Source organism: Convolutriloba macropyga, chromosome 9 (assembly GCF_964194025.1).
Source record: "Convolutriloba macropyga chromosome 9, txConMacr16.3, whole genome shotgun sequence".
NCBI classification, from domain to species: domain Eukaryota; kingdom Metazoa; phylum Xenacoelomorpha; order Acoela; family Convolutidae; genus Convolutriloba; species Convolutriloba macropyga.
Window position 1 is genome coordinate 39,874,772 of NC_134476.1, and position 25,609 is coordinate 39,900,380.

At 41.5% G+C, this 25,609-nt stretch overlaps 3 protein-coding genes across 3 annotated transcripts in view; 1 reads left to right on the plus strand and 2 right to left on the minus strand.

Moving 5' to 3' along the window:
* The window catches only part of LOC142345385 (protein arginine N-methyltransferase 6-like), a 140,197-nt gene that overhangs the window by 28,552 nt on the left and 86,036 nt on the right, over nucleotides 1-25,609 (plus strand). The window lies entirely within an intron of this gene.
* On the minus strand, nucleotides 9,559-10,227 carry LOC142346219 (uncharacterized). Its single transcript, XM_075398734.1, has 2 exons — nucleotides 9,903-10,227; nucleotides 9,559-9,668 (listed from the first exon to the last, which is right to left on the minus strand). Exons 1-2 carry the CDS (start codon nucleotides 10,225-10,227, stop codon nucleotides 9,559-9,561), a joined length of 435 nt encoding a protein of 144 aa, XP_075254849.1.
* LOC142346220 (uncharacterized) lies at nucleotides 20,705-21,922 on the minus strand. The gene is made up of 3 exons (XM_075398735.1): nucleotides 21,493-21,922; nucleotides 21,020-21,300; nucleotides 20,705-20,719 (listed from the first exon to the last, which is right to left on the minus strand). Exons 1-3 carry the CDS (start codon nucleotides 21,920-21,922, stop codon nucleotides 20,705-20,707), a joined length of 726 nt encoding a protein of 241 aa, XP_075254850.1.

The window sequence follows — 25,609 nt, forward strand, 5'->3', positions numbered from 1 at the left end:
GGTGATCATATGCTCAATTTTGCAACTGAAATCATTTCCGAACCAAGACCTTTTTTTAATTTCAAGCATGAAATTACAACGGACATCTCATAACACCATTGCTTCTTTTCTATTTGAAAAATGGGCTCACTTTTTAGAAGTTTCATTTATTCCTACAGTACACACCAGTTGTGTTTTGACTCTTTTGTGCAATCAGTTGCTACTGCTCGGCGTGAAACTTTGAAAAGTATTGATAATAGTGCGTACCAGTTTTAAATTATGGACAGGAGTAGTCATAGTCGAACAAAATACGTCCTTTGAGCAGCAGTCGACAAACTGATCAATGATCAATTTTTTCAGAAATTCAATGAACTTCCTAGACAGATTTATGAAGATGAAATGAAGAGGCGAATTTCGCTATGAACCCATAATCGTAGGTTTTTTATTTTCCAGTACGCCTAATTGACAACGCTCCAACTTGTGTATTAATTTTTTTGACAATTTTTGTGACCCTCCAAATATAAATGTATCGAGGCCGACACAGTCTTTATGTAGCGTTTTCTGAGAAAAACTGGAGCTAAGGTGGAGCCACTACCCGAAGCTGTGGTGGGGGAGTCGGTGAGTTCCTCTCGAGTTTCAAGTCTGTAGACAAAACAATTTTCCCCCCGAGACTGCTGTGCGGAACACAATTATTTTGATCAGTGGACTTTTGGTCTGATCAAGGCAGAGTTTCGTTACACAGTAATTGGTGGATCTATGTTCAAAGACCTATTGCTGTTTAGATGAGAATCAAGCTCCAGAATCAAGCTTGCTTTATATGCATTCAATTGCTCATTTCGAGATTCATTGTCTCAATTTTCATGATCTTTCATCAATTTTTACCCAAAACACTCCGATCATGCTTGTATTTTTGTAAACACAGGTTTTCTTTTTATGTTCAATGTCTAATTTTTGCTGGGTTTTTTTATTAATTTTTACCCAAAAATCACTTAGAAGACACTCTAGAATCATGCTTGTAATATATGCACTCAAATACCTTTTTCCTTAGTTTAACACTCCGATAGACACTCTCTTGCTAAAGTATTAACAAATCAAAAAAATTATTTACCGTACAAATATCTGTTATATACAAGTTAGATAGATGTTGTATAGATATATATATATATATATATATATATATATATATATATATATATATATAAGACATACATATATATTACATACATACATATATATATATATATATATATAAATATATATATATATATATGTATGTATAATACATACATATATATATATATAATAATATATAATACATAAATATAAATTATATATATATATTTATATATATATATATATATATATATATTGTACTAATTTATATTGATATCAATATAATTTAGTACTATATATATATATATACATATATATAATTTTTATTTATGTAAAGCACTATATATATGTATATTATATATATATATATGTATATATATATATATATATATATATATATATATATAATCATCGATTACATTTAGAAATCCTCGATTACAACTAAGAGAAGTGAGCTTGAGCTCTGTTCTGGTAACTTGTCGGTCAGAAAAGAATCCGTGAATGAAATAAAAGTATGAGCTTTTAAAACCTAGTATTTGTTTTTGTTACGAGAAAAGTTTTCCGAATCTTAGTTTTTTTTTCTCGAAATTCAAACACACTTTCGTCTTTAGTAGTAAATTTTCGGGTGGTCTACAGCACAGAAAATGGCCCCCTTCTATCGGTCTCGAACCCAATCTTTTGGTGCTTTATATACCTTTTATTGGTTTCGAATAGCTTTTCTCCCGAAACGGATGTATTACGTCAGCATCTTTTTCGCAGCGTGTTCGGTAATCATATACCAAACTTCTTCACGGTTAGTTCTTTAAAAGTTTGTTTGGCTTTTTTTAAAAATGTTTTATCTGTGTTTGACATTGCAAATTGACCAGTTTGCTTGACGTCCTAAAAGCAATTCAACGTTAGACAAAAGACCACATTCAAATTTTTGTTTGATTTTACTTAGCGCTTTTGTGTTTTGGCCTTGTCAAGTTTGACCAACTTTTATCCAAACTTTTCTGATGAATTCAACTATGAAGCCCCGAGTGATTACATTGGGTCTTGTATTTATGCTTAAGTAAGAGAAGTATAAAATTTGAACCGAAGGATTCTTTTTCAGATGGTTTTGTGCATTGATAAGAGAATTGAATAAGGTTCAAGAAATTAGTATTCGTTTTTAATTCCAACAAGGCTACAAGTTTTTAGCTTCTAAATTATGTTTTCAAAAGGCGATTCTGCGGGATCTCGGAAGCTAATCTGAGGCATGTTATCTTCTGACATGTCAACAACCTCGGTTGGGCTGTTTTTGCTCGCTCTGTTTGATCTTTGTAATGGTTTGATTTCGCCAGTGGGAATCAATCGTTGGTGTATTCTCTCCTTTAACGCGATTGGACTTCCGGTGATTAGGGCGTAATTATGACAGGTACAATCAATATGATGTGCTGGGGGTCAAAGTATTTCACTGCAAATCTGTTAGTAGTTTCGGTATCTAAACAATATTATCGATCAACATTTGTTGATCAAAACTATTGAAAACAAAAACCCAACCATTTGTCCTTCAAATAACCATGACTCCGAATCTAAAGGATTTCATTATAGATGAAGCAAAATTTTATCTTTGATATGGTGAATAAATTCTGTTTTTTTTTCTCTCTGCCCACATTCGGTAGCAAGCACTGAAGTTCATCACAATCCGTCTGGCTCTGCTGAACAGTCCGAATATCACTAGCGGTAAAGGAATCCAGTACTTTGTGATATGTGGCTCAGGTACCAGAAACGATTGATATAGCTGTAGTTAGCAAGCTTCAACAGCGTTTTCTCTTTTTTGAACTTTTTTTTACTGTTTTATCTGTGTTTGACATTGCAAATTGACCAGTTTGCTTGACGTCCCAAAAGCACTTCAACATTAGACAGACAATAAAAAATTTTCTTTTCTGATTTTACCTCAGCGCGTTTGTGTTTCGGTCTTGTCAAGTTTAACCAACTTTTATCCAGACTTGACTGATGAAATCAACTATGAGGGCCCGATTAATTAGATTGGGTCTTGTAATTACGCTCAACTAAGAAGTATAAAATTTGAATTAAAGATTTCAGGTGGATTTGTGCATTGATAAGAGAATTGAATAAGGTTCAATACAATGGTTCGTTTTTACTTTCAACAAGGCTATAAATTTCCCGCTTCTATATTGTTTCTAAAAGGCGATTCTGCGGGTTCTCTGAAGCTTATCTGAGGCAAGTTATCTTCTGACAACATGTCAACAACCTCGGTTGGGCTGTTTTTGCTCGCTCTGTTTGATCTTTGTGTTGGCTTGGTTTCGGCAATGGGAATAAATCGTCGGTTGATTCTCTCCTTTGGTTGGGGCGTAATTATGACAGGGACACTCAATTTGATGTGCTGGGGGTCAAAGTGTTTCACTGCAAATCTGTTACGTTTTTTGGGTATCTAATTAATATTATCGATCAACATTGTTGATCAAAACTATTGAAAACAAAAACCCAACCATCTGTCCTTCAAATAACCATGACTCCGAATCTAAAGGATTTCATTATAGATGAAGCAAAATGTTACTTTTATGGCGAATCAATTCTGTTTTTTTTTCTGTCTGCCCACATTCGTTAGCAAGCACTGAAGTTCATCACAATCCGTCTGGCACTGCTGAACAATCCGAATCTCACTAGCGGTAAAGGATTCCAGTACTTTGTGATATGTGGCTCAGAACCGATTGATATAGCTGTAGTTAGCAAGCTTGAACAGCATTTTCTTTTTTATTTTTTTACTGTTTTATCTGTGTTTGCCATTCAAAATTGACCAGTTTGCTTGACGTCCTAAAAGCAATTCAACATTAGACAAAAGACAATTAAAGTTTTATATTTGGGCTGTATTCGCTCGCTCGGTTTGATCTTTGTGTTGGCTTGATTTCGGCAGTGGGAATCAATCGTTGGTTGATTCTCTCCTTTAACTCGATTGGACTTCCGGTGATTGAGGCGTAATTTTGACAGGTACAATCAGTATGATGTCCTGGGGGTCAATGTATTTCACTGCAAATCTGGTACGTGGTTTCGGTGTCTAAACAATCTGATCTTGACATTTGTCGATCGAAACTATTGAAAACAAGAACCCAACCATCTGTCCTTCAAGTAACCATGACTCCGAATCTAAAGGATTTCCTTATAGATGAAGCAAAATGTTATCTTTGATATGGCAAATCACTTTTTTTTTCTGACTACCCTCATTCGCTAGCAAGCACTGAAGTTCATCGGCATCTGTCTGGCACTGCTGAACATTCCGAATCTCGTTACCGGTAAACGAATCCAATACTTTGTGAAATGTGGCTCTGGTTCCAGAAACGATTGATTTAGCTGTAGTTAGCAAACTTGATCAGCGTTTTCTATTTTTGAACTCTGTTTTTACTGTTTTATCTGTGTTTGACATTGCAAATTGACCAGTTTGCTTGACGTCCCAAAAGCACTTCAACATTAGACAGACAATAAAAAATTGTATTTTCTGATTTTACCTCAGCGCGTTTGTGTTTTGGTCTTGTGAAGTTCAACCAACTTTTATCCAGACTTGACTGATGAAATCAACTATGAGGTCCCGATTAATTAGATTGGGTCATGTAATTACGCTCAATTCAGAAGTATAAAATTTGAATGAAAGATTTCTATTTCAGATGGATTTGTGCATTGATAAGAGAATTGATTAAGGTTTAATACACTAGTTCGTTTTTACTTTCAACAGGGCTGTAAATTTCAATCTTCTAGATTATGTTTCTAAAAGGCGATTCTGCGGGTTCTCTGAAGCTAATCTGAGGCAAGTTATCTTCTGACAACATGCCAACAACCTCGGTTAGGCTGTTTTTGCTCGCTCTGTTTGATCTTTGTGTTGGCTTCGTTTCGGCAATGGGAATCAATCGTCGGTTGATTCTTTCCTTTAAGTCGATTGGACTTCCGTTGGTTGGGGCGTAATTATGACAGGGACACTCAATTTGATGTGCTGGGGGTCAAAGTATTTCACTGTAAATCTGTTACGTATTTTCGGTATCTAGTTAATATTATCGATCAACATTGTTGATCAAAACTGTTGAAAACAAAAACCCAACCATCTGTCCTTCAAATAACCATGATTCCGAATCTAAAGGATTTCATTATAGATGAAGCAAAATGTTATCTTTGATATGGCGAATCAATTCTGTTTTTTTTTTTCTGTCTGCCTACTTTCGGTAGCAAGCACTGAAGTTCATCACAATCCGTTTGGCTCTGCTGAACAGTCCGAATCTCACTAGCGGTAAAGGAATCCAGTACTTTGATATATGGCTCAGGTACCAGAACCGATTGATATAGCTGTAGTTAGCAAGCTTGAACAGCATTTTCTTTTTTATTTTTTTACTGTTTTATCTGTGTTTGCCATTCAAAATTGACCAGTTTGCTTGACGTCCTAAAAGCAATTCAACATTAGACAAAAGACAATAAAATTTTTATATTTGGCTGTATTCGCTCGCTCGGTTTGATCTTTGTGTTGGCTTGATTTCGGCAGTGGAAGTCAATCGTTGGTTGATTCTCTCCTTTAACTCGATTGGACTTCCGATGATTGGGGCGTAATTATGACAGGTACAGTCAATATGATGTCCTGTGGGTCAAAGTATTTCACTGCAAATCTAGTACGTAGTTTCGGTATCTAAACAATATTATCCGGACATTTGTCGATCAAAACTATTGAAAACAAAAACCCAACCATCTGTCCTTCAAATAACCATTCCTCCGAATCTAAAGGATCTCATTATAGATGAAGCAAAATGTTATCTTTGATATGGCAAATCACTTCTGTTTGTTCTGTCTACCCACATTCGCTAGCAAGCACTGAAGTCCGTCAAAATCCGTCTGGCGCTGCTGAACAGTCCGATTCTCACTGGCGGTAAAGGAATCCAAAGCTTTGTGGTATGTGGCTCGGGTACCAGAACCGATTGACTTAGCTGTAGTTAGCAACTTTGAACAGCGTTTTCTCTTTTTTGAACTCTTTTAGCCGTTTTATCTGTGTTTGACATTGCAAATTTACCAGTTTGCTTAACGTCCCAAAAGCACTTCAAAATTAGGCAAAGACAACAAACATTTTATTTTCTGGTTTTAGTTCAGCGCTTTTGTGTTTTGGTCTTGCCAAGTTAAACCAACTTTTATCCAAACTTGACTGATGAAATCAACTATGAGGTCCCGATTAATTAGATTGGGTCTTGTAATTACGCTCAATTAAGAAGTATAAAATTGTTACTTTCAACAAGGCTATCAATTTCCAGCTTCTAAATTATGTTTTAAAAGGCGATTCTGCGGGTTCTCTGAAGCTAATCTGAGGCAAGTCATCTTCTGACACCATGTCAACAACCTGGGTTGGGCTGTTTTTGTTCGCTCTGTTTGATCTTTGTGTTGGCTTTTTTCCGGAGTGGGAACCAATTGCTGATTGATTCTCTCCTCTAGCTCGATTGGACTTCCGGTGATTCGGGCGTAATTATGACAGGGACGATAAATATGATATCTTGGGGTTCATAGTATTTCACAGCAAATCTGTTACGTTGTTTCGGTATATAAACAGTTTTATCTGAACATTTGTCGATCAAAACTATTGAAAACAAAAACCCAATCATCTGCCCTTCAAATAACCATTACTCCGAATCTAAGGAACTTCATTATTGATGAAGCAAAATGTTTTCTTTGATATGGCGAATCACTTCTGTGTTTTCTTTCTGCCCACAGCTAGCAAGCACGAAAGATCACCACTATCCGTCTGGCACTGCTGAACAGTCCGAATCTCATTAGCGGTAATGGAATCCAATACCAAAACCGATTGGTTTTGCTGTAGTTAGTAAGCTTGAACTGCGTTTTCTGTATGTTGCTTTCGTCCTCCAATTGAACGCGTGAACTCTAAGCAGAAGTTTTATATTCAAAGAAGCAGCCCGCAGTAATCTCCATGTCTGATCAGGCTGATTAATTAGATTTAAATCTGAAATTTTGAACAATAATATATGTTGCTCGGCGGTCTATTTTTATGATTATTTTTGCGATTGACCTAATCATCGCATAAATTAAAGGATCTTGATGTTTTAATTTGTGCAAATGCAATTATCAATATTATATTTCTGTTCATAAATCAGGAACTCATATCAGTTGCGTATGTGTGCATGTATTATCCAAGGCCTTTATTTTTAGGACCTTTTGTTTCATTTGCTGAAACCGCTGAATAGTAAGTCTGACTTTTTATTCATCCGTTATGTTACGAGGTGAGGGGTAAATTGGAGACCCTGAAAACGTTAGGAATTTGGGATAGTTAAAAAGTGATAGATTTCTGAAGTCAATGAGGTTTAATAACTTATGCCAGGTGGTCTTGAAGATCAATGCTCTACCATTTTTGTCCCCGATAAGGAAGTGCTCATTTTGTATCTGGGCTGATTTTTTCTTTTTGAGTAAACAGGACTCTCGTATCTTCTCTGGCGTTGTTTATAGAACAACGCCAGGGATTTCGTTGTTACCAAACTGTTACAAAGAATTCAGGATAAGCTAACAAAATTCTTCTTATCCTCTACCTAATTTCAATCACAATTTCACAAGTTTGACGCTACAGTAAAGCTCAATGAGTTTTAGATTAGGAATTATTGTGAAATGCTATTTCTGCAACAGTAGCTTATCCATAGATGTTTTCCATAAACATAAATAACACTCTTGAGCTTCAAGATACATTTTTTCGATGCAGTCATTAACCAACAAATTCTACGCTGGCCAAAAATTAAGTTCGTCATATTAAAAACATTCATAAATTTAACAGTATAGTAAGACGCTACTCTTAAGCGCTTTTTTTGTCAAAATGAGGACTACCGTGGTCATTGCTCTGCGGAACATTTAGTGGTCGTTTTTACCCGTAGAACTAATCTATCTGAATTACAAATGAGCCACTAGCTAGTTTGTTGGAGTTTGAGAGAAAAGCTGGTCGGAATAATTATCAGTGTTTTAGACTAAGAAAGCAAACGGCTCTTTGCTCCCGATCCACAGTCAGCCTCCTGAAGTGTCTGCATAGGTCCCGGCTCTCTGCTCTCCTCTTTTGTGCAATACGCCACCGATTTTCGGGGATCACGGGCAATCTCGACGTGCGGGTGTTCGTTATTGAATACGCTCTTTGCGGTGTTGAATCGAACTTGATTGGTAAATCTGAGCACCGCTTGCAAGTGTTTTGTCCCTGCGTCGCCTCGCTCAATTTGCATCGCTTAATTGATTTGTTTTGCGTCAAGTAATTCGACATACTGTTCCAGAGTCTTAGTTGGATTATTTAATGTATATGTCCAATAGCGGTATTTGTCACTAGGCATATAATCTATAATGACGTCATCTGACTCAAGGTGGGGGTAAGTATTACCCCCCACCTTGAGCCACTGAACCAAACCTGGAGCCACCCTCTGATTGGCTTATAACTGTCTTGATTCTGGCGACATAATTATCCGTGTGCCTTAGCACAGCACACTAACACGTAGGCGTTTGTTTACGTGCGTAGCTATAGTAAATTACAAGTAGGTGTGCTTTCGGATAAGAAATGTATAAGCGACGCATGCGAAATACTAGGCGTTATAAACGTAAAGTATATCGTACTGCGCGGCGGCGTGACTCGCGTTATAATAGAAAGCGTGCCATTCGCTATAGATACAGGCGTTACGATGTTCTCCCCCTACGGTTTACAACGTATACTAATATAACTAACGATAAGGAGAATGAGTCATATACTGTCTCATCGGGTAGTCAATATTGGGATGGTTGGTCTCAATATACTAAGGCGTGGAGATATGTTAAAGTTACGCGTGTTAAGATAGATTTCATTCCGCGTATAATCCCCGCTGAATTGGACCCAAAAATACATGCGTATCAGCCTACGCTGTGGTGGCAATATATGGATCATTCTACAGACGGACAATTGTCTGACGTGCGTGAGTGGGCCGATTCGAAAATGGTTATGTTGAATACAAATAGAGTGACTACCATAGTTAACAGATACCCTAAGTGGACGCTACAAGATACAACGGATAAATTCTCGTTGGACTAATCAAGGAAATGGGTTACAACGGATCAGCCAATAGTATATCATGCGTTCATGATACAGACAAATGGGATATTAGATGATAGGTTTGATTTGCGATTAAATTGTTATGTTCGTGTTAAAGGCCGTAAGGGCATTAATGTCACTAATACTATAAAGAATGTACTTCAACCGCTTAATTAGTAATATCAGTGTAAATATGTCCCGTGAAATTCAATACTAAATTTATGCGTCTTTTCAGCGCTGCATAGTTTGGTTTATGCCCGAACACTTCGTCTGGGCTGAAGTTAGCTGTAAAGATTAATAGTTTGGCTTGAAAAGCCGCCGACCCGCCCTTAGTTTCGACGGCACAGGGGTATCGATCCAGAAGTTGGGAGTAAATGTCCCCAGCCATATGACGCTTCCGGCTCGTCCCATATGACCACGGACTAGTTGTGGTAGCCGTCCCACCACTTGGTGGACTCGGTCTTCGTGAACGGCTCGTCTTCGGGGTAGTGCACTGTTGCGAGATCGCTAGCCAATCTTGACTTCCCAATGCCTGGTTCACCCCAGAGCCACAGGCAAATTGTCTTTCGTACACGGGGCGGTGTCGTGATGGCAACCAGCTCTGATGCCTAAACGTGAGACCGCTGCGTTACTTGCCGAGGGGCCTATGGGACTTTAATCCGGAAATAAGGCCGGTTATCGCGGTGAAGCGCGCCCACCGGGCGCACAGTGCAATGACGCGCGCTCATCGCGTGTCATAATTTGTGAAACCAAACTAGTGACTTACCTCGGTGGTACTTGATGAACTGGATGGTGAATTGCTCGGCCACTCGTTTGAGCGATTGTCCGCTCCTGACTGCCTGAGCAACCTCCCCCAGGTCGGACCTCTTTCCCTGTCCAACGTCATCTTTTGAAAGTGTTGACACGGGTCCTTCCTCTCGTCCCTCTTCTTTGGAGCAGTTGGCCAGCGAGCTCAGTGGCGATGCACAGACCTCCACGTGTGGTTGCTCTGGTTGAAATATGCTCTTGGCTGTGTTGAAGTGGACCTGGTTCTTGAACCTGAGCACTGCTTGCAGATGCCTCGTCCCGCCTTTGCCTTTTTCGAATTGCATCGCATATTTGATGTCTTTTGCACTGAGTAGTTGTTCATATTGTGTTAGTGTTCTTGTTGGGTTATTCAGTGTGTAAAAGGAATATCTGCACTTACTAGGCATACAACTCTATAATGACGTCATGTGGCTCTAGGTGGGGGACTATTATTACCCCCCCCCCTTGAGCCAGTGAGCCAACATTGAGCCAGGCTCTGATTGGCTGATAACTATGTCTTTATTCTGTCGACATAATTATCCGTGTGTCTTAGCACAGCACACTAACACGTAGGTGTTTGTTTAGGTGCGTAGCTATAGTAAATTACAAGTACGTGTGTTTTCAGATAAGAAATGTATAAGCGACGCATGCGAAATACTCGGCGTTATAAACGTAAAGTTTATCGTACTGCGCGGCGGCGTTACTCGAGATATAATAAGAAGCGTGCTATTCGCTACAGGTACAAGCGTTACGATGTTCTCCCCTTGCGCTTTTCTTCGTATACTATTATAACTAACGATAAAGAGAATCAGTCATACAGTCTCGTCGGGTAGTCAGTATTGGGACGGTTGGTCTCAATATACTAAGGCGTGGAGATATGTTAAAGTTACGTGTGTTAAGATAGATTTCATTCCGCGTATAAGCCCCGCTGAATTGGAACCAAAATTACATGCGTATCAGCTTACGCTGTGGTGGCGATATATGGATCATTCTACAGACGGACAAACATCTGACGTGCGTGAGTGGGCAGATTCTAAACTGCTAGTACTGAATACTAGTAGAGTAACTACTATAGTTAACAGATACCCGAAATTCACACTACAATATACAACTGACAACGTAGCAATAGATATATCCAGGAGATGGGTTACAACAGACCAGCCTATAGTATATTATGCGTTCATGATACAAACAAATGGGATATTAGATGATAGGTTTGATTTGCGATTAAATTGTTATGTTCGTGTTAAAGGCCGTAAGGGCATTAATGTCACTAATACTATAAAGAATGTACTTCAACCGCTTAATTAGTAATATCAGTGTAAATATGTCCCGTGAAATTCAATACTAAATTTATGCGTCTTTTCAGCGCTGCATAGTTTGGTTTATGTCCGAACACTTCGTCTGGGCTGAAGTTAGCTGTAACGATTAATGGTTTGGCTTGAAAAGCCGCCGAACCGCCCTTAGTTTCGACGGCACAGGGGTATCGATCCAGAAGTTGTGAGTAAATGTCCCCAGCCATATGACGCTTCCGGCTCGTCCCATATGACCACGGACTAGTTGTGGTAGCCGTCCCACCACTTGGTGGACTCGGTCTTCGTGATCGGCTCGTCTTCGGGGTAGTGCACTGTTGCGAGATCGCGAGCCAATCTTGACTTCCCAATGCCTGGTTCACCCCAGAGCCACAGGCAAATTTTCTTTCGTACACGGGGCGGTGTCGTGATGGCAACCAGCTCTCTGATGCCTAAACGTGAGACCGCTCTTGCCGAGGGGCCTGTGGGACTTTAATCCGGAAATAAGGCCGGTTATCGCGGCGAAGCCGCGACGCGCCCACCGGCCGCACAGTGCAATGACGCGCGCGCAGCGGGTGTCATAATTTGTGAAACCAAACTAGTGACTTACCTCGGTGGTACTTGATGAACTGGATGGGGAATTGCTCGGCCACTCGTTTGAGCGATTGTCCGCTCCTGACTGCCTGAGCAACCTCCCCCAGGTCGGACCTCTTTCCCTGTTTAACGTCATCTTTTGAAAGTGTTGACACAGGTCCTTCCTTTCGTCCCTCTTCTTTGGTGCAGTAGGCCAGCGAGCTAAGTGGCGATGCACAGACCTACACGTGTGGTTGCTCTGGTTGAAATATGCTCTTGGCTGTGTTGAAGCGGACCTGGTTCTTGAACCTGAGCACTGCTTGCAGATGCCTCGTCCCGCTTTCGCCTTTTTCGAATTGCATCGCATATTTGATGTCTTTTGCACTACTGAGTAGTTGTTCATACTGTGTTAGTGTTCTTGTTGGGTTATTCAGTGTGTTAAAGTAATATCTGCACTTACTAGGCATACAACTCTATAATGACGTCATGTGGCTCAAGGTGGGGGACTAGTATTACCCCCACCTTGAGCCAACTTTGAGCGAGGCTCTGATTGGCTGATTACTGTGTCTTTATTCTGTCGACATAATTATCCGTGTGCCTTAGCACAGCACACTAACACGTAGGCGTTTGTTTTCGTGCGTAGCTATAGTAAATTATAAGTACGTGTGTTTTCAGATAAGAAATGTATAAGCAACGCATGCAAAATACTAGGCTTTATAAACGTAAAATATATCGTACTGCGCGGTGGCGTTACTCGAGATATAATAAGAAGCGTGCTATTCGCTACAGGTACAAGCGTTACGATGTTCTCCCCTTGCGCTTTACTACGTAAACTAATGTAACTAACGATAAAGAGAATCAGTCATATACAGTCTCGTCGGGTAGTCAGTATTGGGACGGTTGGTCTCAATATATTAAGGCGTGGAGATATGTGAAAGTTACGTGTGTTAAGATTGATTTCGTTCCGCGTATAAGTGCTGCGTGCCCCGAAAGACCCGAAAATACATGCCTATCAGCCTACGCTGTGGTGGCGATATATGGATCATTCTACAGACGGACAAACCCCCAATGTGCGTGAGTGGGCACACCAGCCTATATTATATCATGCGTTCATGATACAAACAAATGGGATATTAGATGATAGATTTGATTTGCGTACAACTTGTTTTGTGCGTGTTAAAGGCCGTAAGGGCATTAATGTGACTAATACTATAAGGAGTGTACTTCAACCGCTTAATTGATTAAGTCTTGATATATACAACCGTTAAATCCAAGTATAAGATTGAGTCTGCGCTTAAGTGCGCTAAAGTTCGCTTTTTCTCCAAATACCTCATGGGGCTGGAAGTTCGATGTTACATAGAGTTATTTTGCAAGAAAAGGGCTCGACCTGCCCTTCGTTTCAACGCTACAGGCGTATCGGTCACATAGTTGCAAGAGATGGCCCCATGGGTACGCTTTCTCGATCTCGTCCCATAGGACCACGGGCTGGCCACAGTATCCGTCCCACCACATGGTGGAGTCGCTCTTAGTAAATATTTCTTCGTCGGGGTGGTTTGCTGCCGCCATATCTCGCGCCAATCTGGACTTTCCAATCCCCGGACTTCCCCACAACCATATTCAAACTGTCTTTCCAGTTCTGGTCGGGTTGTTGAGGGCAGCCAGTTCTCTGATCCCTGTAAACAGTTATTAAGTGCCCCCTGTGATTAAGATAACCCCCATATCATATAGTGTCCTATGTCGCGAGCCGGAGCGAAGCGGAGGCGACCGGAACCCCGTATTGACTTACTATGGGCACTACAGCTGTATGAACTGAGGCCGCGAAGCGGCCGACACAGCGAAGCGGAATACCGAAATAGTGGCTTACCTCGCGAGTATTTGATGAACGTCTACGGGAATTGATCGGCCACTCGCTTGATCGTTTGTCCAGATTTGATTGCCGCAGCAACTTGCCCCAGATCGGTCCTTGCACCGAATCCAGTGTCATCCGCTTGAAGTGTCTGCAGAGGTCCCTCTTCTCTGCTTTCCTCCTTCGTGCAGTAAGATACCGATTTTCTGGGATCACGGGCAATCTCCACGTGTAAGCTCTCTCCCTCGAATACACTCTTTGCGGTGTTGAACCGCACTGCGTTGGCAAATCGCAACACCGCTTGCAAATGTCTCGTCCCCGCGTTACCTCTCTCAATTTGCATTGCGTATTTAATGTTCTTTGTCTCGAGTGTTGTGGCATAATGTTCAAGCGTCTTGTTGGGGTTGTTTAGTGTGTAAATCCAGTAGCGATGCTTATCACTAGGCATATAATCTATAATAACGTCATCTGGCTCAAGGTGGGGGTTAGTATTACCCCCACGTTGTGCCACAGTGCCAGACCTTGTGCCGGCCTCTGATTGGCTAATAACTATGTCTTAATTCCGGCGACATAATTATCCGTGCGCGTTAGCACAGCACACTAACACGTAGGCATTTGTTAACGTGCGAAGCTATAGTAAATTATAAGTACGTGTGTTTTCAGTTAAGAAATGTATAAGCGACGCATGCGAAATACTAGGCGTTATAAACGTAAAGTATATCGGACTGCGCGGCGGCGATATACTAGATATAATAAGAAGCGTACTATTCGACGCAAATACAAGCGTTACGATGTCCTCCCCCTGCGCTTTACTACGTATACAAATATAATTAAAGATAAAGAGAATCAGTCATATACAGTCTCGTCAGGTAGTCAGTATTGGGACGGTTGGTCTCAATATACTAAGGCGTGGAGATATGTAAAAGTTACGTGTGTTAAGATTGATTTCGTTCCGCGTATAAGTGCTGCGTGCCCCGCTACATTAGACCCGGAAATACATGCCTATCAGCCTGCGCTGTGGTGGCGATATATGGATCATTCTGCAGACGGACAAACCCCCGATGTGCGTGAGTGGGCAGATTCTAAACTGCTAGTACTGAATACTAGTAGAGTAACTACTATAGTTAACAGATACCCGAAATTCACACTACAAGATACAACTGACAACGTAGCAATAGATATATCCAGGAGATGGGTTACAACAGACCAGCCTATAGTATATTATGCGTTCATGATACAAACAAATGGGATATTAGATGATAGATTTGATTTGCGTATAACTTGTTATGTGCGTGTTAAAGGCCGTAAGGGCATTAATGTGACTAATACTATAAAGAGTGTACTTCAACCGCTTAATTATTTAAGTCTTGATATATACAACCGTTGAATCCAAGTATAAGATTGAGTCTGTGCTTAAGTGCGCCAAAGTTCGCTTTTTCTCCAAATACCTCATGGGGCTGGAAGTCCGATGTTACATAGAGTGACCTCGCAAGAAAAGGGCTCGACCCCGCCTTCGTTTCAACGCTACAGGCGTATCGGTCACATAGTTGCAAAAGATGGCCCCATGGGTACGCTTTCTCGATCTCGTCCCATATCTTCACGGGCTGGCCACACTATCCGTCCCACCACTTGGTGGGGTCGCTCTTAGTAAAGATTTCTTCGTCGGAGTGGTTTGCTGCCGCCATATCTCGCGCTAATCTGAACTTTCCAATCCCCGGACTTCCCCACAACCATATGCAAACTGTCTTTCCAGTTCTGGTCGGGTTGTTGAGGGCAGCCAGTTCTCTGATCCATGTAAACAGTTATTAACTGCCCCCTGTGATTAAGATAACCCCCCATATCATATAGTGTCCTATGTCGCGAGCCGGAGCGAAGCGGACGCGACCGGAACCCCGTATTGACTTACTATGGGCACTACGGCTGTATGAACTGAGGCCGCGAAGCGGCCGACACAGCGAAGCGGAATACCGAAATAGTGGCTTACCTCGCGAGTATTTGATGAACGTCTCCGGGATTTGATCGGCCACTCGCTTGATCGTTTGTCCAGATTTGATTGCCGCAGCAACTTGCCCCAGATCGGTCCTTGCACCGAATCCAGTGTTATCCGCTTGAATTGTCTGCAGAGGTCCCTCTTCTCTGCTTTCCTCCTTTGTGCAGTAAGATACCGATTTTCTGGGATCACGGGCAATCTCCACGTGTAAGCTCTCTCCCTCGAATACACTCTTTGCGGTGTTGAACCGCACTGCGTTGGCAAATCGCAACACCGCTTGCAAATGTCTCGTCCCCGCGTTACCTCTCTCAATTTGCATTGCGTATTTAATGTTCTTTGTCTCGAGTGTTGTGGCATAATGTTCAAGCGTCTTGTTGGGGTTGTTTAGTGTGTAAATCCAGTAGCGATGCTTATCACTAGGCATATAATCTATAATAACGTCATCTGGCTCAAGGTGGGGGTTAGTATTACCCCCCACGTTGTGCCACAGTGCCAGACCTTGTGCCGGCCTCTGATTGGCTAATAACTATGTCTTAATTCCGGCGACATAATTATCCGTGCGCGTTAGCACAGCACACTAACACGTAGGCATTTGTTAGCGTGCGAAGCTATAGTAAATTATAAGTACGTGTGTTTTCAGTTAAGAAATGTATAAGCGACGCATGCAAAATACTAGGCGTTATAAACGTAATGTATATCGGACTGCGCGGCGGCGATATGCTAGATATAATAAGAAGCGTACTATTCGACGCAAATACAAGCGTTACGATGTCCTCCCCCTGCGCTTTACTACGTATACAAATATAATTAAAGATAAAGAGAATCAGTCATATACAGTCTCGTCGGGTAGTCAGTATTGGGACGGTTGGTCTCAATATACTAAGGCGTGGAGATATGTGAAAGTTACGTGTGTTAAGATTGATTTCGTTCCGCGTATAAGTGCTGCGTGCCCCGCTACATTAGACCCGGAAATACATGCCTATCAGCCTGCGCTGTGGTGGCGATATATGGATCATTCTGCAGACGGACAAACCCCCGATGTGTGTGTGTGTGGGCAGATTCTAAAATGCTAGTACTGAATACTAGTAGAGTAACTACTATAGTTAACAGATACCCGAAATTCACACTACAAGATTCAACTGACAACGTAGCAATAGATATATCCAGGAGATGGGTTACAACTGACCAGCCTATAGTATATCATGCGTTCATGATACAAACAAATGGGATATTAGATGATAGATTTGATTTGCGTATAACTTGTTATGTGCGTGTTAAAGGCCGTAAGGGCATTAATGTGACTAATACTCTAAAGAGTGTACTTCAACCGCTTAATTATTTAAGTCTTGATATATACAACCGTTGAATCCAAGTATAAGATTGAGTCTGTGCTTAAGTGCGCCAAAGTTCGCCTTTTCTCCAAATACCTCATGGGGCTGGAAGTCCGATGTTACATAGAGTGACCTCGCAAGAAAAGGGCTCGACCCCGCCTTCGTTTCAACGCTACAGGCGTATAGGTCACATAGTTGCAAAAGATGGCCCCATGGGTACGCTTTCTCGATCTCGTCCCATAGGACCACGGGCTGGCCACAGTATCCGTCCCACCACTTGGTGGGGTCGCTCTTAGTAAAGATTTCTTCGTCGGAGTGGTTTGCTGCCGCCATATCTCGCGCTAATCTGGACTTTCCAATCCCCGGACTTCCCCACAACCATATGCAAACTGTCTTTCCAGTTCTGGTCGGGTTGTTGAGGGTAGCCAGTTCTCTGATCCCTGTAAACAGTTAAGTGCCCCCTGTGATTAAGATAACCCCCCATATCATAGTGTCCTATGTCGCGAGCTGGAGCGAAGCTGAGGCGACTGGAACCCCGTAGTGACTAACTATGGCACTAAGGCTGTATGAACTGAGGCCGCTAAGCGGCCCACCCATAGTGGCTTACCTCTCGAGTATTTGATGAACGTCTCCGGGAATTGATCGGCCGCTCGCTTGATCGTTTGTCCAGATTTGATTGCCGCAGCAACTTGCCCCAGATCGGTCCTTGCACCGGATTCACAGTCATCCGCTTGAAGCGTCTGCAGAGGTCACTCTTCTCTGCTTTCCTCCTTCGTGCAGTAAGATACCGATTTTCTGGGATCACGGGCAATCTCCACGTGTGTGCTCTCTCCCTCGAATACACTCTTTGCGGTGTTGAACCGCACTGCGTTGGCAAATCGCAACATCGCTTGCAAATGTCTCGTCCCCGCGTTACCTCTCTCAATTTGCATTGCGTATTTAATGTTCTTTATCTCGAGTGTTGTGGCATATTGTTCAAGCGTCTTGTTGGGGTTGTTTAGTGTGTAAATCCAGTAGCGATACTTATCACTAGGCATATAATCTATAATGACGTCATCTGGCTCAAGGTGGGGGTTAGTATTACCCCCACCTTGTGCCACAGTGCCAGACCTTGTGCCGGCCTCTGATTGGCTAATAACTATGTCTTAATCCTGGCGACATAATTATCCGTTTGCGTTAGCGCAGCACACTAACACGTAGGCATTTGTTCACGTGCGAAGCTATAGTAAATTATAAGTACGTGTGTTTTCAGATAAGAAATGTATAAGCGACGCATGCGAAATACTAGGCGTTATAAACGTAAAGTATATCGGACTGCGCGGCGGCCATATACTAGATATAATAAGAAGCGTACTATTCGACGCAAATACAAGCGTTACGATGTCCTCCCCCTGCGCTTTACTACGTATACAAATTAAACTAACGATAAAGAGAATCAGTCATATACAGTCTCGTCGGGTAGTCAGTATTGGGACGGTTGGTCTCAATATACTAAGGCGTGGAGATATGTTAAAGTTACGTGTGTTAAGATTGATTTCGTTCCGCGTATAAGTGCTGCGTGCCCCGCTACATTAGACCCGAGAATGCATGCCTATCAGCCTACGCTGTGGTGGCGATATATGGATCATTCTACAGACGGACAAACCCCCGATGTGCGTGAGTGGGCAGATTCTAAAATGCTAGTACTGAATACTAGTAGAGTAACTACTATAGTTAACAGATACCCGAAATTCACACTACAAGATACAACTGACAACGTAGCAATAGATATATCCAAGAGATGGGTTTCAACAGACCACCCTATAGTATATCATGCGTTCATGATACAAACAAATGGGATATTAGATGATAGATTTGATTTGCGTATAACTTGTTATGTGCGTGTTAAAGGCCGTAAGGGCAATAATGTGACTAATACTATAAAGAGTGTACTTCAACCGCTTAATTAATTAAGTCTTGATATATACAACCGTTGAATCCAAGTATAAGATTGAGTCTGCGCTTAAGTGCGCTAAAGTTCGCTTTTTCTCCAAATACCTCATGGGGCTGGAAGTTCGATGTAACATAGAGTGACTTCGCAAGAAAAGGGCTCGAACCGCCCTTCGTTTCAACGCTACAGTAGTATCGGTCACATAGTTGCAAGAGATGGCCCCATGGGTACGCTTTCTCGATCTGGTCCCATAGGACCACGGGCTGGCCACAGTATCCGTCCCACCACTTGGTGGAGTCGCTCTTAGTAAAAATTTCTTCGTCGGGGTGGTTTGCTGCCGCCATATCTCGCGCCAATCTGGACTTTCCAATCCCCGGACTTCCCCACAACCATATGCAAACTGTCTTTCCAGTTCTGGTCGGGTTGTTGAGGGCAGCCAGTTCTCTGGTCCCTGTAAACAGTTATTAAGTGCCCCCTGTGATTAAGATAACCCCTCATATCATATAGTGTCCTATGTCGCGAGCCGGAGCGAAGCGGAGGCGACCGGAACCCCGTAGTGACTTACTATGGGCACTACCGCTGTATGAACTGAGGCTGCGAAGCGGCCGACCCAGCGAAGCGGAATACCGAAATAGTGGCTTACCTCGCGAGTATTTGATGAACGTCTCCGGGAATTGATCGGCTACTCGCTTGATCGTTTGTCCAGATTTGATTGCCGCAGCAACTTGCCCCAGATCGGTCCTTGCACCGGATCCACAGTCATCCGCTTGAAGCGTCTGCAGAGGTCCCTCTTCTCTGCTTTCCTCCTTCGTGCAGTAAGATACCGATTTTCTGGGATCACGGGCAATCTCCACGTGTGGGCTCTCTCCCTCGAATACACTCTTTGCGGTGTTGAGCCGCACTGCGTTGGCAAATCGCAACGCCACTTTCAAATTTCTCATCCCCGCGTTACCTCTCTCAATTTGCATTGCGTATTTAATGTTCTTTGTCTGGAGTGTTGTGGCATATTGTTCAAGCGTCTTTTTGGGGTTGTTTAGTGTGTAAATCCAGTAGCGGTACTTATCACTAGGCATATATGGGCACTACGGTCATCTGGCTCAAGGTGGGCGTTAGTATTACCCCCGCCTTGTGCCACGGTGCCAGACCTTGTGCCGGCCTCTGATTGGCTAATAACTATGTCTTAATTCTGGCGACATAATTATCCGTTTGCGTTAGCGCAGCACACTAACACGTGGGCATTTGTTAACGTGCGAAGCTATAGTAAATTATAAGTACGTGTGTTTTCAGATAAGAAATGTATAAGCGACGCATGCGAAATACTAGGCGTTATAAACGTAAAGTATATCGGACTGCGCGGCGGCGATATACTAGATATAATAAGAAGCGTACTATTCGACGCAAATACAAGCGGTACGATGCCCTCCCCCTGCGCTTTACTACGTATACAAATATAACTAACGATAAAGAGAATCAGTCATTTACAGTCTCGTGGGGTAGTCAGTATTGGGACGGGTGGTCTCAATATACTAAGGCGTGGAGATATGTAAAAGTTACGTGTGTTAAGATTGATTTCGTTCCGCGTATAAGTGCTGCGTGCCCCGCTACATTAGACCCGAAAAAACATGCCTATCAGCCTACGCTGTGGTGGCGATATATGGATCATTCTAAAGGCGGACAAACCCCCAAGGTGCGTGAGTGGGCAGATTCTAAAATGCTAGTACTGAATACTAATAGAGTAACTACTATAGTTTACAGATACCCGAAATTCAAACTACAAGATACAACTGACAACGTAGCAATAGATATATCCAAAAGATTGGTTACAACAAACCAGCCTAAAGTATATCATGCGTTCATGATACAAACAAATGGGATATTAGATGATAGATTTGATTTGCATATAACTTGTTATGTGCGTGTTAAAGGCCGTAAGGGCATTAATGTGGCTAATACTATAAAGAGTGTAATTCAACCGCTTAATTAATTAAGTCTTGATATATACAACCGTTGAATCCAAGTATAAGATTGAGTCTGCGCTTAAGTGCGCTAAAGTTCGCCTTTTCTCCAAATACCTTATGGTGCTGGAAGTTCGATGTTACATAGAGTGACTTTGCAAGAAAAGGGCTCGACCCGACCTTCGTTTCAACGCTACAGGCGTATCGGTCACATAGTTGCAAGAGATGGCCCCATGGGTACGCTTTCTCGATCTCGTCCCATAGGACCACGGGCTGGCCACAGTATCCGTCCCACCACATGGTGGTGTCGCTCTTAGTAAAGATTTCTTCGTCGGGGTGGTTTGCTGCCGTCATATCTCGCGCCAATCTGGACTTTCCAATCCCCGGACTTCCCCACAACCATATGCAAACTGTCTTTCCAGTTCTGGTCGGGTTGTTGAGGGCAGCCAGTTCTCTGATCCCTGTAAACAGTTATTAAGTGCCCACTGTGATTAAGATAACCCCCCATATCATATAGTGTCCTATGTCGCGAGTCGGAATGAAGCGGAGGCGACCGAAACCCCGTAGTGACTTACTATGGGTACTACGGCTGTATGAACTGAGGCCGCGAAGCGGCCGACCCAGCGAAGCGGAATACCGAAATAGTGGCTTACCTCGCGAGTATTTAATGAACGTCTCTGGGAATTGATTGGCCACTCGCTTGATCGTTTGTCCAGATTTGATTGCCGCAGCAACTTGCCCCAGATCGGTCCTTGCACCGGATCCACAGTCATCCGCTTGAAGCGTCTGCAGAGGTCCCTCTTCTCTGCTTTCCTCCTTCGTGCAGTAAGATACCGATTTTCTGGGATCACGGGCAATCTCCACGTGTGGGCTCTCTCCCTCGAATACACTCTTTGCGGTGTTGAACCGCACTGCGTTGGCAAATCGCAACACTGCTTGCAAATGTCTTGTCCCCGCGTTACCTCTCTCAATTTGCATTGCGTATTTATTGTTCTTTGTCTCGAGTGTTGTGGCATATTGTTCAAGCGTCTTGTCGGGGTTGTTTAGTGTGTAAATCCAGTAGCGATACTTATCACTAAGCATATAATCTATAATGACGTCATCTGGCTTAAGGTGGGGGTTAGTATTACCCCCCACGTTGTGCCACAGTGCCAGACCTTGTGCCGGCCTCTGATTGGCTAATAACTATGTCTTAATTCTGGAGACATAATTATCCGTGCGCGTTAGCGCAGCACACTAACGCGTAGGCATTTGTTTACGTGCGAAGCTATGGTAAATTATAAGTACGTGTGTTTTCAGATAAGAAATGTATAAGCGACGTATGCGAAATACTAGGCGTTATAAACGTAAAGTATATCGGACTGCGCGGCGGTGATATACTAGATATAATAAGAAGCGTACTATTCGACGCAAATACAAGCGGTACGATGTCCTCCCCCTGCGCTTTACTACGTATACGAATATAACTAACGATGAAGAGAATCAGTCATATACAGTCTCATCGGGTAGTCAGTATTGGGACGGTTGGTCTCAATATACTAAGGCGTGGAGATATGTTGTTGAAGTTACGTGTGTTAAGAATGATTTCGTTCCGCGTATAAGTGCTGCGTGCCCCGCTAAATTAGACCCGAAAATACATGCCTATCAGCCTACGCTGTGGTGGCGATATATGGATCATTCTAAAGACCGACAAACCCCCGATGTGCGTGAGTGGGCAGATTCTAAAATGCTAGTACTGAATACTAGTAGAGTAACAACTATGGTTAACAGATACCCGAAATTCACACTACAAGATACAATTGACAACCTAGCAATAGATATATCCAGGAGATGGGTTACAACAGACCAGCCTATAGTATATCATGCGTTCATGATACAAACAAATGGGATATTAGATGATAGATTTGATTTGCGTATAAATTGTTATGTGCGTGTTAAAGGCCGTAAGGGCATTAATGTGACTAATACTATAAAGAGTGTACTTGAACCGCCTAATTAATTAAGTCTTAATATATACATCCGTTAAATCCAAGTATAAGATTGAGTCTGCGCTTAAGTGCGCCAAAGTTCGCTTTTTCTCCAAATACCTCATGGGGCTGGAAGTTCGATGTTACATAGAGTGACTTTGCAAGAAAAGGGCTCGACACCCCTTCGTTTCAACGCTACAGGCGTATCGGTCACATAGTTGCAAGAGATGGCCCCATGGGATCGGATAAAGCAGTTTATATGTTCTGAGTGATTTATAGATTGCTAACTCAAAGTTAGCTTTTTAGTCAAATTGACTTTTGGTCGAGAAATCAACGGAAGTGCAACTTAAGAAGTGCAACTATTATTAAGTTGAAATTTGTTGAGATTTGAGCTGTGTTAAGAATGATTTGATTTAAGATTTATTTCTGAAACTTTGCAAGTTAGTTATTAACTTGAATTCTTACTTCTCAATTTCTTAATTTTCAATCTTTGTGCTTTTTGCTGAGGTATATATAGTTTCTACAACGGGATTATTCCGTTGCTGTTTGTAAAACAGCATAAAGTACAACGGTAAAATATCTAGAAGACATTTACCCAACATGAATGGTTTATTAAATTGCATTCTTTTTTTAGAATTTTGTTATTTGAATACTTCGCTTATTTAAGCTTAGTATTCTATATTCAATGTAAGAATTAACATGTTCATCCCAACCCGCTTCTTAATGATGATAAAATGAAACAACTTCATTGAAAACTTTTTTACAAAATGCATTAATGGTTAAAGATATAAAATTTTACATATAGCGTTCATATAAATCAAATATAAAAAGTTTGAAGAGTTTTTGCGACTCTCCTCTGGGCTAAAGGGAGGGATGAATTTTCGTGACTTTTAAATTTGCCATTACGATGATCTCTCAGCAGGCTATCGCTGCGCTGCTGGAGCTGGTAATTTTTGTAGCGCTCTTTTCAGAAACCTTTTTCGAGATTTCGAAGTAGGTACTCTGAGTTTTCTAATTTTGGTGTTAGATGAAATGGAACGGATAAAATTTGCTTGTCGATCACCAAATTTTTCGCTCTATACGCTTTGGTTTTTGGGTTATATGAAATGAGTTTATACAATTTTGCATGGTTTTGGAGCTTGTAGTGCCCTCTGGTTTTGGAGTTTGGATGCCCTCCGAAGTTCGGGTTTGATACTAGTTCCTCTGTTTTGAGTTGTCGGTGGATTTTATCCTGCACTGTCATCGGTTTTTGTAGTATCATTGCTGTTGGGGTTGGAGCTGTGAGGGGCCTTGTTGTTGTTGTTGAATCTGTTGTTAATCATCCAGTTGTTCTTCGGGTGTTACTGAATGGGCCTCAATTATATCTATCGGCATCTCTGAGCCTTGTTGGGTGTCAAATAGATCCTCAAAAGTCGGGAGAAAGAAATCTTTATCTGTACTAGTTGTCTAAAATGGGTTAAATATAAAAGCATTAATAGGTGTAATAATTACACTGGAGAATTGGGGAAATCATACTTTGATTGATATTCTCTTGTCTTATTATTTGTAGCTCACTCTGTATGGGGAGTATATGTTTATACTCGGCTCTTTATAAGTTGCGGCTTGTGCTAGATGTTCTGAGTCGTCTCTTTTTCAGGTTGAAATATCGAAGTCACTATAGACTGAAAAACTATATTAAAAGTAGCTGATATTATTTTTCCGAAACTCACTGAGGCTCCTGTAATTTTGTATTTGCAGTACTCGAATGATGCAAACTACAATGTCAATTATAAATTTGACAGAGAAAAATGGCAAATCTAATTCCGAATTGCTGAAGTAATAGTGTAGTTGTTATAACCACCAGGCTGGCTTTTGTTATGTTGGATTTTTACTAGTTCACGAGCAAATTTTCCGCTGCGTCTTTCATTTCAGAATTTAATTTTACATCACTCCAAAATTCAATCATGTCTTCTTTTATATGAAAAGAAAATTTGTCCTTTTTTAAAAAATTTATTGAAACTAATTCGTGTTTCTGATTTCTGGGTGCAAATAATGCTGGCCTTATGACATTCTGTTGCTCTTTGTTACATGATTTCTGTTTAGCAGCAATGAAAGTTTGTCTGCCAACTGGATCATTAAAGCAAACTTTTTATATTCTTTTATATAACATAAGTATCTTATCGTAAGTATCCATTACTTGAAATGGCGAATGAAATTTCGAACAGTGATAGAGCCAGGCTACTTTGCCATTGGTCTCTAGAAACATAGATCATTTATTAGTTATCAGAAAACCAGTCAGCCTAAGGCTGAGACGTGAATAAGCAAGCTGTGTATTCTTCAGTGAACGTTCTAGTTCACAAATTTGCTATATAGTATTTTTCTCGGAGAGTTGTAGTTTTCGAAAATTAGTGTACTGATAGTTGTCAAATTTAGTTTTTAAATGCGACTCATTATCTATCTCTGTTCGGGAGATTTTAACCGAAATTAAGGAATTGTTCGGAAGTTTAGTAATTCGATGTACAGTAGGTAGAGGTTCGAGTGCCTCTCATGTATTCATATTAAATCTGCCTGTAAATTCAATATATAGCGTGTCGTATGGCGACGGATAGTATTACTATTGCATAATGATTGAGGCTTATTGTACACTTGAAATAAAGCTTTTTTCTCCAGAAATGTAATAATTGTCTTCTATTTTTTATCATTTTGCTTTCAAATTGTTCTGCTACAGCGAACAAGTCATCTTGTTGTTTCACAACTATAAGCATTTAGGTCGGTTGAAGTACTTTGACAACCGCCTTCTGATAATGTGCAAGGCAGTGGTATA

Coding starts and splice junctions, on each gene's coding strand:
- LOC142346219 (XM_075398734.1), bottom strand. CDS start 10,227: ATGCAATTCGAAAAAGGCAAAGGCGGGACGAGGCATCTGCAAGCAGTG. Junction 9,669..9,902: donor GTTCATCAAGTACCACCGAG/GTAAGTCACTAG, acceptor GGGGTGAACCAG/GCATTGGGAAGTCAAGATTG.
- LOC142346220 (XM_075398735.1), bottom strand. CDS start 21,922: ATGCTTAGTGATAAGTATCGCTACTGGATTTACACACTAAACAACCCC. Junction 21,301..21,492: donor GTTCATTAAATACTCGCGAG/GTAAGCCACTAT, acceptor AACTGTTTACAG/GGATCAGAGAACTGGCTGCC.